This window comes from Puma concolor, chromosome C1, assembly GCF_028749965.1.
Source record: "Puma concolor isolate L17-30 chromosome C1, mPumCon1.1.hap2, whole genome shotgun sequence".
NCBI classification, from domain to species: domain Eukaryota; kingdom Metazoa; phylum Chordata; class Mammalia; order Carnivora; family Felidae; genus Puma; species Puma concolor.
In genome coordinates this window covers 15274051-15287764 of record NC_141674.1, presented here as the reverse complement: position 1 = coordinate 15287764, position 13714 = coordinate 15274051, and the positions used below count along the sequence as shown (strand labels likewise).

General features: G+C 37.8%; 1 protein-coding gene across 43 annotated transcripts in view; it reads left to right on the top strand.

Moving 5' to 3' along the window:
• Positions 1-13714, top strand: part of EIF4G3 (eukaryotic translation initiation factor 4 gamma 3) — a 315852-nt gene that overhangs the window by 300936 nt on the left and 1202 nt on the right. For all 43 annotated transcript variants that reach the window (XM_086715926.1, XM_086715923.1, XM_086715919.1 and 40 more), the window contains 3 exons: positions 4887-5033; positions 9878-9959; positions 11378-11524. In XM_086715926.1, the coding sequence (XP_086572052.1) occupies positions 4887-5033; positions 9878-9959; positions 11378-11524 (376 nt within the window). The remainder of the gene's footprint in view (positions 1-4886; positions 5034-9877; positions 9960-11377; positions 11525-13714) is intronic.

The following is a 13714-nucleotide window of genomic DNA, read 5'->3' as shown; positions in this document are numbered from 1 at the left end:
GTGTGTATACGCACGCACGCATGCAGTCCCATCCATCCCACCCCTCTCTTTTCTCTTTGGATCCAGACTTTCACTGAAATTTCTACAAGGTCACTGGCTGTCTGAGGAGAGAACAGATCAGAGAGACTGTAATGACCACACACAAGAAGGAATGCGGTCTTTGTCTAAAATTCACTAAACAAACAGATGTCTGCAACACTGACAATCCCTCACAAAGGGAGAGAATCTGATATCCAGAGTTACACATTACAGTATTCCAGATGTTTAGTTGTCAACGAAAACAATTAGAAAGCATATAAAGAAACAGGAAAATGTGACTCATTCACAAGAAAAAAGAAACTGACAGAAAAAAGTATTCCTGAGGAAGCCCAAACGTTGGACATACCACATGAGGGATTTAAATTAACTGCTTTCTATCTGCTCAAATTGCTGATGGAATCCATGGACAAAGAACTAAAGGAAATCAGGAGAATGATGTATGGTCAAATTGGGACTTTCAAGAAGGAGGTAGAAATTATAAAAATGAACCAAATAGAAATTCTATAACTAAAAAATTTGTAATGGCTAAAATGAAAAATTCACTAGAGGGGTCCAACAATAGATTTGATGGGGCAGAAGAAAGAATCAGCAAACCTGAATATAGAGCAGTTGAAATTGCTCAGTCAGAAGTCACTGACTTGTCACTAAGTTGCTGCCATGGAAATCCATCTTTAATTTTTGAAATGAAATTTTTAGCATGGTTATATGAAATTATGAGTATCACCAAATTTTTAAAATAAAATCCCCATAGTTTATTTTCTTAAATAAACTTTATAATAATATATAGTGGAAAATTAATTCATTAAGCACATAAAGGAGACTTTTAAAGAAGAAATTGCTCAGTCTGAGGAGCAGAAAGAAAAGGGAATCAGGAATAATGAACAGCACCTGGGGACCTATGGGACAGCATCAAACATAACAACATGAGCATTAGAGAGACTCAGAAGGGAGAAGAGAGAGGAAGGGGCAGAAAAAATACTTGGAGATAAAATAGCCAAAAACTTCATGAATTTGATCAAAGATCAGAAGTTACATATCCAGGAATTTCAGTGAACTCCAAACAAGATAATCTCAAATCTCCAAATGAGATATACTCCGAGGTATTTTACAGTAAAACTTTTGAAAGACAAAGACCAAAAAAAAAAAAAAAATCTTTACAGCAACAAGAAAGAAGTGACTTGTCATGTACAAAGAATCCTCAGTAAGAGCCAACAGCCAGTTTGTCATCAGAAACCATGGAAGTCAAGGAGCACCTGGGTGGCTCAGTCAGTTAAGCATCCTTGGAGTGTGATTTCTTGGTTTCAGGATTGTGAGTTCAAGCCCCATGGTGGGTGTAGAGATTACTTTAAAAAAAAATTTTTTTTTTGTGGTACCTGGGTGGTTCAGTCAGTTAAGTGTCTAGCTCTTGATTTCAGCTCAGGTCATCTCACGATTTGTGAGATCAAACCCTACATCTGCTCTGTGCTGATAGCACAGAGCTTGCTTGGACTTCTTTCTCTCCCTCTTTCTCTGACTCTCCCCCACTCATATGCGTGCTCTCTCGTGCTCTCTCTCTCTCTCTCTCTCTCTCAAAATAAATAAACATTAAGGGGCACCTGAGTGGCTCAGTTGGTTAAGGTCTAACTCTTGTTTTCGGCTCAGGTCATGTTCTCATGGTATGTGAGTTCAAGCCCTGTGTTGGGCTCTGTGCTTGGGATTCTGTGTCTCCCTCTCTCTCTGCCCCTCTCCCACTCATGCTTTCTCTCTCTGTCTTTCAAAAATAAATAAATAAATATTTAAAAAATAAATAAACATTTAAAAATAAAATACTTTAGAAAATAAAATGCTAATAAATGGTAAAGACATAATAGGATGAAAAATTTTTTTAATAATTCAAGGTAGTTTTTTCTTTGTGTATCTGGGGAAGGTATAGGAATATATCAAAGTGTTCAAAGGTATTAGAGAAAAGCTTGTGCTAATAATCTTTAATATTTTAATCTGTGGCTTTTGCATAGTGAAGCTTCATAAAGTAAAGCATAGTTACATATCACATTGCCTTATACCCTTGAGAATTACCAATAATTTTGATTATTTTTTTAACTACCCATGTAAAAATTGAACAATTTTGACATATTTTCTTTTTCAATATATAGTATATATGTACAATCATAATTTTATGTACATGTATCAGAATGGCATAAAAAATCATCAAATTTTCAAGTGAAGTATTATAATTATTTTAAGTTTTATTTCTTTATTTTGAGAGACAGCATGAGCAGGGTATGAGGGACATAGGGAGAGAGTGAGTCCCAAGTAAGCTCTGTGCTGTCAGTGTGGAGCCCGATGCAGGGCTCAAACTCACAAACCCTGAGATCATGACCTGAGACGAAATCAAGAGTCGGATGGATGATGTTTAACTGACTGAGCCACCCAGGCGCCCCATAAAATATTATTTTTTTAAAATTGAGGTGAAATTCCTATAACATCCAGTTAGCCATTTTATTTTTTTTCCAATTAACCATTTTAAATTGTATAATTCAGTGGCATTTACTGTATTCACAATGTTGTGTGACCACCACCTAAAGTATTCTTACTGCAGAAGAATTGTCAAAAATTTAGTCATCTGAAGGTTGAGAATCCCAATCAGGCTGTGCGCAGAGCCCTGTGCCGGGCTTGATCTCCCCAACTGTGAGATCATGACCTGAGCCGAAATCACGAGTCGGACTTTTAACCAACTGAGCCACCCAGGCACCCTCAGAAGATTTTTTTGTATAATAGCAGTTACATAATTGGAGTTTTTTTATGTTTTTTTTTTTAATGTTTATTTTTGAGAGAAAGAGAGAGTGCGCATGCAGGTGGGGGAGATACAGAGACAGAGGGAGAGACAGACAGACAGACAGAAGGACAGAATCCAAAGCAGGCTCTAGGCTCTGAGCTCTCAGCTCAGTGCGAGGCTGGAACTCACTGACTGCGAGATCATGACCTGAGCCGAAGTCGGACGTTTAACCGACTGATCCACCGAGGTGCCCCAATTAGAGATCTTTTTTTATTCTTTTTTTTTTTTTTTTTTGATTTTTTTATTTTTCTATTAAATGAAGAGATAGCTCTTCCCATAACCCTTTGAGTTGTCTTTCTTTAGATGTGTCCTGTGGTCAGATGGTTTTCAATTCAGGATTAAATTACCTCCTGGAAAATTTGGTATGTCGTGTCTGTGAATTTTTTTTGCCCGTGTGTAAGTACAATGGGAGCAACTGAGATGCTTATACTTTGTGCCACTGGCATCAGGATCATAAAAGAAGCTGAGATTGGTGTGTGAGCAGCACTGTGTTTTGCAGTGGAAACAGTGAGTGGTCCCTGCTAGGAAGGGGCTTTTCCTTTCAGGTTAGTGGGTGACCTACCACTACCTACCAGATGTATGTTCCTGGAGCCCTGTTGGTGCCCAGTGCAGTGCACATGTTTAGTCATTGAGCCCTTGGAATTGACTGAGGTTGGTGGTGGTCTTCCCACCTCAGGATAGGTTCTCCTGGTAGAAGTGGCTGAGTTGGAATTGTACCTCCAACCCTCACCCCCAACCTCACCCCCATCTCTGACTCTAGAGTCCACATATCTGTGCTCCATCAAGCTGCTTCTTGTGGGGCCTAAGACTTACAGACATGGTAGAGTGAGCCAGTGTTCTGGGAGAATTTGAAAGCATATACACTTGTGTTTATGCTTTTCAGGGCCATTGTCATGGATGTGAGACAATAGTCAAATAACTCTTCTCAAGTATTTAAGAACAAAGTGAGAGTAGCCTTGGGCTACCAGGAGCTGAGGACGGGAACAGTGAAGCCAGTGCTCCTCACAGGGCTGAAGAGCTCTCTGCATGTGTGTAGGGTGCTTCCAGGGGCCCCGGATGCCCGCCGCATGCTGTTAACGGTGTGTGCATGGTCCTCTGAAGGCTGAGGTGAAGGCATTTCTGCACTGGGTTAGACTCGCACAGGCCATGATGTTGTGGTTCATTGAAGTAACTACATATTTACAGTCATTCTCCATTCCAGAATATTCAGTCCTTTGAAATTGAATGATTTGTGTGGGAAAACGATCTTTCATGCAATACTGATAAAACCCTTTATTTTTTATCTTTTTTTTTTAATGTTTATTTATTTTTGAGAGAGAGAGAGAAAGAGAGAGAGCGAGAGCTTGAGAGGGGAAGGGCCAGAGAGAGAGGGAGACACAGAATCTGAAGCAGGCTCCAGGCCCCGAGCTGTCAGCACAGAGCCCGATGCGGGGCTCGAACTCACAGGCTGCGAGATCATGACCTGAGCCGAAGTCGGACGCTTAACCAACTGAGCCACCCAGGCACCCCAGACCCTTCATTTTTATTGTCCTCCCTACAATACACTGTGTTCAGGAATTTTACAATGTGGTCTCATTTCTCTTACTTGGATCACAATGGTGTTTGAAGGACATAAACAAAATTAGATTTTTGACAGTTGTTCTGTGGCTGTGCTGATACTAAACCATAGGCTGCAGAAGGAATTAAATTGTAATTTAACTAGTAATCCTGCCTGCCTTAGAGCTATATCACTGCTAAGAGCAAGACTGAAGCTCAGAATGATTTGGAGGTGGTCATAGCCACAGAGATGATTCTTGGGGTTTTGTTGATTTGTTGTTTTTAAGGAGAATCTGAGATAGACAGTATAAAAAGTTGGAGAAATATTCAAGAAAGATAGTGGAGTAATAATCTTTCAGAACTATAAATAAAAATTGGCTTCTACTGATCATTTCGATCCCATGTAAAATAGAAGATATAGCCCTTGACTTTGTTTTCCTCTCAGGGTGTTACTAATACTGACTTATATTAATACATATAACATTTTATGTTTCAGAAGTTGGACTTTATAGAGTCTGACAGTTCCTGTTCCTCTGAAGCACTTTCAAAAAAAGAACTCTCTGCTGAAGAGCTATATAAGCGACTCGAGAAACTCATTATTGAAGACAAAGCAAATGATGAACAGATCTTTGACTGGGTAGAGGTATAGAGATTATGTCATCTTCCCTGATATCTCTGCAAGAAAGATTTTTGTGGGATCCCTTTAATTCACATACAGGCTTATCTCACAGATAGTGAGGGTTCCTTCCATTCCAGACTGAACACCATTAAACGAATAGTGCAATAAAGCGAGTCAAATGAATGTTTTGTTTTCCCAGTGCATGTAAAAGTGATGTTCACACAATACTGTAGTCTGCTAAATGTGCAATAGCATTATATCTTTTAAAAATGTATATAATACCTTAAAAAGTACTTTATTGCTATACAAATGCTAACCATCATCTGAGCTTTCAGTGAGTCATAATCGCTGATGACAGGTCATTGTAACAAATACAATAATAATAAAAATGTTTGAAATACTGTGAGAGTTACCAAAATGTGACACAGAGACCCGAAGTGAGCGACTACTGTTGGAAAAATGGATGGCACCCTTAGAATTTCTTGATACAGGTTTGCCATCAACCTTCACTTTATAAAAAGTACAGTATCACTGAAGTACAGTAAAGCGAAGCGCAATAAACCAAGTATGCCTGTACCTTCTCTTTCACTTCATAGGAGTATTTAACTTTGATGGAGTTCGGTTTTATTTTTTCATCTATGTGTATTTGAAACTATAAGACTTTTTTATTCTTAACAAGATTTACAGCCTTTAGGAAGGCAAGTAAAACTATTCAAAACAGAAGCCATTTTTCTGGATCTCATTAGTTTAGGATATACCCTACATTTTACTATTCAAAATATAAGTTTTTTTTCTAAATGTTCTTGCACTTTAAATAATATTTTGGATAAAATCAGTAAACAATATGTAATTATTATGAATTGTGTTGGCTTTCATCTTCATATTAATGCTTCCTTCTGAAAATTTTGAACCTTACTTTGTGGAATCTATTGATCATGTCTCTTTTTAAATCTGGTACTGTATTCCCTTAGTAATTCTTGTTTATATAAGTATATTTTATTTGTACACATTTTCCATGGGATCATATAATAATCCAAGTTGAAAGCCATGGAGGGCTAATGTAGTCCCCTCCCTCTTGTATAAAACCTCTTTTGTAGTCCTTGTAAATGGGTTGTTTCTTTATCCTCTCTCAGACATTGAGAAAAAAATGAAGTTTCTGATAATTTGGGGGTTTTGTTTGTGTTTATAGATTTCTTTTTACTATTTTTAGATTTTTTTAAAATTTTTAATGTTTCTTTTTGAGAGAGAGAAAGAACGTGAGTGGGGGAGGGACAGAGAGAAAGAGGGAGACAGAATCCAAAGCAGGTTCCAGGCTCTGAGCTGTTAGCACAGAGCCCAGCTCAGGGCTCAGACACAAACTGCGAGATCGTCACCTGAGCCAAAGTTGGACACTTAAGCAACTGAGCAACCCAGGTGCCCCTAAATTATTTTTTTAGGTAATCTCTACTCCCAACGTGGGGCTCAAATTAATGGCTCTGAGATCAAGAGTCACATATTCTTCCAACTGAGCCAACCAAGCACCCCTAGTTTAAAGGGTTTTTTTAATCAGTTTTCCTCCATGTCCCTATAAGATAAATCTATTCTGTCACCCAGCTGGGAATCTTTTAATTAATTGTAATAGTTTATTGTTATATCCCTGTCTCTCTCTCTAGGTTCTTTCATCCTTTCTTGAAATCTTAATATCCACCCCTTCATCTGGTTACCCTTATCCAAACATAGCCTGGATTTTCAATATCCCTCTCACAAGTGACATGTGCAAATTGAGCATGATTGCCAGATGTGCTCCAACATTCGGAGTTAGGCAGTGCTGTTGCCTTTTTTGTTTTGGACTCTTTGCTTTTGGCAGGCTCACCACACTGAACTCAGATTGCTCTTTCAGTCATATAGTACCCATTCTTTTATATTCTACAGTTGAGTCATCTCTCCCATCTGGAGCTTACCGCATTGGTTTTTGAACCAGAATGGGGCTTTTAAAATGTATTGCTGCTTATGTTCATCTTCTTAAATTAGATACAAGTTTTTGTCTGTCAGGACATTTTAGATTCTGACTTGTTCATAAAATTTCCTTGCCATCTTTTTCACTTTGTATCCCCCATGCGTTCATTAGTATGCCAACTTAATCCTCATCCAAGTTAGGGGCAAAATGTGTGAATGGGGTAGGGCCGGAGACAAAGTAGCATCCTTTTGGGGACAAGATCCCACCCCCAATCCCATGGGTGTCGTTAACCTGTTTATTATTTCACATCATTCTGCTGTCTATTTCACTTTTTCATCATGCCCATGAGGGGACAGTTATCATTAAATAATTTGTCAAATACCTTGCTGAAGTCCAGAGAATGTATGCTTATATCTTTCTGAGCTACCGTATACTAACCAAATCAGAAAAGGATTGCAGGTTGGTTTAGCATCTCTCGTTTTTCACGTACTTACTTCTTTATTCCTCTTGGTGTAACCATCTCTTTCCTCTCTAAGACTTTTAACCCATTGTTGCAGAAGTTAGCATAGAATCGGCATCTGGCTTTCTGGTATGTTATTGACATGCCTTATTTTCAATTTTAGAAATCAAGTTAGTGTTTACATATTTAACATTATTCTCTCTCGCCATGATTTTTCATAGATCACCCTCATTTCAGCCATTTGGTCTTTTATGTTTTCATGTATTGCAAAATGATGCTATTTCCACCTCTTCATTTATGTTGGGCTTCACTTTTTTATATCGTTATTCTGCCTATTCTAGACCAACAAGTATTCTCCTTAAAGAGAAGACAAAGGGTAAATTTCACTGAATGTAAATTATACTAATAAAGACTTTCAAAAAGGAGGGAGCAAACAAAAATGCAATAGTAGCTGAGCTCACAATACATGAAAAGATTTGTCACTCTGTGTTTGGTACCAGTATTATGTAAATCTGATTTTCCTTAATCTAACCTGGTTAGCAAACCCATCTTTCTTCTTGTTCTTGCCCATTCTCGTTAATATCTTTGCTTAATCTGAAGTGTTTCTGACATTATTCTTCAGGTCTATTCTATTCTTGAATATTAGAATTACAATATTTAGCTTTATTTGGTGGAAGACATATGCAATTTGTTTCTTTTTTTTTTTTTAATTTTTTTACATTTATTTATTTTTGAGAGAGAGAGAGACAGAGCACAAGTGGGGGAGGGACAGAGAAAGGAGGAGACACAGAATCCCAAGCAGGCTCCAGGCTCCGGGCTGTCAGCACAGAGCCCATCATGGGGCTCGAACTTACAAACCAGGAGATCATGACTTGAGCTGAAGTCAGATGCTTAACCGACTGAGCCACCCAGGTGCCCCGCAGTTTGTTTCTTTATAACAAAACAAAGGCAAATGGTTTGGAAGTGGTATTTATTATCTAATTATATTTAGCTAATTTGTTAATTTTTTTCAGACTCTACTTGAAATCTGAGTATTTGGGAATTTCAAATGATACTCAGTACTTGAAATAGCTCTGTCAGCCTGTTTATAAAGTACTGTTGAGCCAACAAGTAATGGTGTGTTTTTATCCTCTCACTTATTCTTCAAAAATGATTGTTCAGACTTTGCAAAAGTAATGTCAGGGCCTAGACCAGTCTGGCTTCAGTCTGAATAAAGTTGTTTTTTTTTTTTTTTTAAGAGGTGTAAACCAATAACCCACTATAACACATAAAACATCAAATCTTTTATATGTGGCATTTGCCCCATCCTGTCCCCATCCTTAGCTGTTAGCAGTGGCACCACATGTTTCTGTTCTCTTGGAAAAGATTGGTAATGAAACCTCTTCCTGTAACACAGCCCTGCATGTACAGAGAGCGGCTAGTGTCCTGCAGAGCTGGCCATCCGACTCGACTCGTTAACCCCTCTCTGCTCTCACGAAGTGATATTCGAAGTTAGGCATTCAACAAAGAGAGAACTGCTCGTTAATCTGTGTCAGTTTTACAATTCACAAACATTTAACTGATCTCCCAATATCTTTGAAATTCTTAGCTTTATAACACAGAGGTTTATAATGACACCCTAATTTTTTTTTCCTGGCCAGTCATTTTAAGGCTGACCCTTCCAGTGGAAAATAGTATGCTGTGCTATTAAAAGAAGCTGACACAAGCATTAATTCTTCACAGGCATAAGGAACATAAACTCTGAAAAATGTATGAAATACCTGCCTAGAAAATGTCTCCTTTTGTTTGTTTTCCTTTTGGTACTCATATGGTTTATACAGTGTTTTATAGCAAGAAGATAGGATCTTTTTTTTTTCTTTTTTAAGAAGATCTTAAGAGAAATAAACTAAAAACCAAATTTGAGGCCCATTTACTCAACTTATTTCTAAATACATTTTTTCTGCCATCCTTAGAAAAGATGAACAGTTTTCTCACCACCTGAAGGATTCGAGACAATGCTTGAGTTTGATCTCTAGTTCACATTAAAATTAAGATAAAAAAGCAATGTTAGCACATCTAAAAATAATTACACTATTCAGAAAAGTCTTTAAAACGCACTATGGTGTGGTGTAATGCTCTCAAATTTATACGTTCTGATAGAATTAATCTTAATAGGGATTATTTATTGAGGAAGAAATATGTTTTTAAATGGTTGTAGTTCCAAATGTACATAGTACACAGCACTATATAATTGAATCAGCAAAGTATAGGCAGCAGTGAGCTCCTTGAAAATTAAATGCTGCTACTGAGAACATTTTCGGACAAAACTGGTAGTAGCCCAAGAATTTTCCAATGAATCAGAAGATTAATTTTTACAAGAAGGTTGAATGCGACCCCATCTACCCGTAGTGCCAGATGAAGCCTGGTTTAGGGGGATGTATTTCTCTGATATGCAAGGGTACCTTTAACTGTTGCATTTACTTTTGATTTCAGGCTAATTTAGATGAAAGCCAGATGAGTTCACCTACATTCCTTAGAGCTTTAATGACAGCTGTTTGTAAAGCAGCTATTATAGGTAAGTAACATCTCTGAAGACAGCTCTTAACATCTGAATCCCCAGTATGTTAACTGTTGATGACATGGGTCTGAGTTTATATTGTCTTCAAAGTTTTCCCTGTGCATGAGTACCCTTTCTGTCTACAGTGGCTGACTTTCTCAAGCAGGGGGATGCATAGCTGCTGTGCCTGTAGAGAGCCCAGATCTGAGCAGCTACCATATGCCTTGTATTCTTCAATTCAACAGAAACGGGTGCATGCTGCTTGGGCTGTTTCCTACTCTGTTGTATTTTTCTTTGCCTTTACCTTTCACCTCCAGTATGCAAAGCCTCCTCCATCTTCCATTCAAGAGTTATAATGAATGGGTTGAATATTCTAACCTAATATCAACGAAGGACTAATTGCAACAGAAAAGCTTTTTTATATAAATACATATATGAGAAAAGAAAACACCAGTTGTTTCTTTTGCTTTATGTTGACCTTTATGTCTTATGATAAGACAGTGTCACTGAATGTTAATTACATAGGTAGTTAGGATTACGATTGGTAGAAACCCTACGTATTTCTAGCTGCATATTGTATTTAACAGTATTGAGTGAGATCATCTATCTAGCCTCAGATAGAAATTCACATTTCTTTCACTGCAGTGGGAAAAAAATCCATTAGCTCAAAATTTGTTCAGAATTTCAGGTCTGTCATCATTTTAGAAGATAGCTTCAGAATTATAATTTAAGATTTTCTGTCAGATGAATGTTTTTACAATGTTAGGTCTTCAGTGAGGTAAATAACAAGCTAATAGAAAGTCTTCATAAAAACATCTTAAGTCATTTCCAGTATCAGTGGAACAGTAGAACTTTGGTGTTTTAAAATCACTGTTGGAAAGTATAAAAGCTGCTTTTAAAAACACAGTTGTGTCCTAGTGCTAACTTAGAAAGGAAATAAAACCTTCTGCTTCTTGGCACTGAGGACACTTTCCTCAGCCTCTTTTTACTGTGCCTTTTCCCTAAAAGGCCTAGATTGTATGTGTTGTTTTCCACTGTCACAGTTAGTCCTCACCCTCCTAGAAATAGTAAAATGGTTGTTTTACCCTTCTGAAAAGATTTGCACTGTCCCTTTAATCCCCTTTTTAATGTTTCTTTTGTAATTTGGAATGTCACAAAATCACTGTCCCTATTTCATTATGATTAAAGATAAAGAATTGGGTGCACTACTTTTTAGGGAGTGCAGCACTCAAAATACATTTCCCCGCCATGTATTTTAATTATTTCAGAAAGAATGTCCCATTTATAATTTCAGAATATCTTAGATTTCAAAATCTTTTCCTTGGACTCCTTTACTTCTGCTTTCCTTGTAGTCACATGCCTTATCAACTCAGAAAATTAAAAATGGCTACGTGTTAACTCCTAAATGTAATGCTTAGTTCTTGTATTGCCTCTAGCCGACTGTTCTACCTTCCGAGTGGACACTGCTGTTATCAAGCAGAGAGTGCCGATCTTACTCAAGTACCTAGACTCAGATACGGAGAAGGAACTGCAAGCACTTTATGCACTACAAGCATCAATAGTAAAACTTGATCAACCTGCCAGTAAGCTTATGACCTCTTCTTACAATTCACCTAACCAGTGGGTTAGATTTATCCAGGGCAAGACTTCGGAGATGAACAGTGATTAATGGCAGAATCACTACTAACAAAAACTCACTTAACCAACAACTTTAATAAACCTGAATTTTTGGGTACTTGACTTTTATGAAAAAATCGAAATAAGAAAACTAGTTTATATTAGAAATTTAATCCTTATTCTAGGGCAGGTCTGCTTAAGAATACTTTCTTCAGTGATGGAAATGTGTCTGTACTGAGCAGTATTCACTTAGGCACTTGGATCTGGCTGTTGTGACTAAGGAGCTTAATTTTAAATGTTATTTAATTTAAGTGTAAATAACCCCATGGTTAGTGGCTACCCTGTTAGACAAGGCAGGTCTAGAGCATCTCGGTGTTAGCATACATGCATTACAGTCTTTCACCTTCTTTGACACAGGTCTTAGTAATGAAAAAGGATGATATTTCTTCAGAATCCTCAGACACCCAACAAAGACATTAAGGTGTTCTGGACTAATTTTCACTTTAGGGTTATGATTCTTTGCTAACCAGACACATGAGGTAACCTGAACCACCAAGTCTTAGTGATACTGGTAAAGTAACTGAATTATATTAAATCTTTTTTTTTTTTTTTAAGTTTATTTATTTTGAGAGAGAGGAAGAGAGCACAGGGAAAATGCAGAGAGAGAATCCCAGGCAGGTTCTACTCAATGCAGAACCCGATGTGGGGCTTGGTGTCATGAACTGTGAGATCGTGACCTGAGCCAAAATCAAGAGTTGGATGCTTAACAGACTGAGCCACCCAGGAGCCCCTGAATTGTATTAAATCTTGAAAATTAAGTTGACACTTGTGAAAGTATAGTAGTACAGGGCAGTTTTAGAGGTGACATTGAAGTAATTCTTTGGCACTTCCTAAAGTTGGGTTTGTTTTGAGGCTTTCCTTCTTTCCTAGTGCTTATGACTCTCCCTGGGAGATGAAGGAAAAGATTGAAACAAATCATCCTCACACTGTAACTGAAGAGACATCATCTAAATCTGAATCAGAGAATTAACTGACTTTGTGTTCTCTTTCTCAAGACCTTGAAGGGTCATTTAACATCATGGCTTCCTTTTTCTGTTCTTACAGGATGAGGACTTGTTAACTTTTCAAGAGGTGAAATTGATGCTGTATGCTCAACCAAATTAAAGTATCTCCCATAATTATCAGCTTTAATCATCGCTGGAGAGATGCGTATTTCTAGATTCACCATTGTAGAATCCTGGCCACTTGTTTCTATTTCCCCATAGACCAACCAGAGTTAAGAGAATGAAAAATAGTTTCAGTATTAGCTTAATTAATAAAATTACAAAGATAAATCTAAAGAAAAATTTTAGCCTGACTCATTCCAAGCCTAATATTTATTATCAATTATTTATGCCATTGCCTCCCTCCAGTAGTATAAATGGAGGCTGATTTTAAATGAATTTAAGAGGGGCGCCTGGGTGGCGCAGTCGGTTAAGCGTCCGACTTCAGCCAGGTCACGATCTCGCGGTCCGTGAGTTCGAGCCCCGCGTCGGGCTCTGGGCTGATGGCTCAGAGCCTGGAGCCTGTTTCCGATTCTGTGTCTCCCTCTCTCTCTGCCCCTCCCCCGTTCATGCTCTGTCTCTCTGTCCCAAAAATAAATAAACGTTGAAAAAAAAAAATTTAAAAAAATAAATAAATAAATAAATGAATTTAAGAGCCCGTAATGAAGGAATTAAAAATAAAGAATATATAAATCTGCCAACTTTCTCTTCTCTTTTTTTTAATTTTTTTTAACGTTTATTCATTTTTGAGAAACAGAGAAAACAGAGTGTGAGCTGGGGAGGGGCAGAGAGAGAGGGAGACAGAATCCAAAACAGGCTCCAGGCTCTGAGCTGTCAGCGCAGAGCCCGATGTTGGGCTCGAACTCACTGACCGTGAGATCATGACCTGAGCCACAGTCGGATGCTTAACTGACTGAGCCACCCAGGCGCCCCAACTTTCTCTCTTTTTCTGAACAATGATATAAGCTAAGTTTCCATTGTGGAAGCAAAACAGGATTACATTTGCCCAGATCGTCTGGGCGTTGGAAACAATAGACTTGTTGTTTCTCTGGATAAGATCCAGATGAGATAGTTTTTACCCATATTTTCCATACAAATTATTACTCTGTCAGT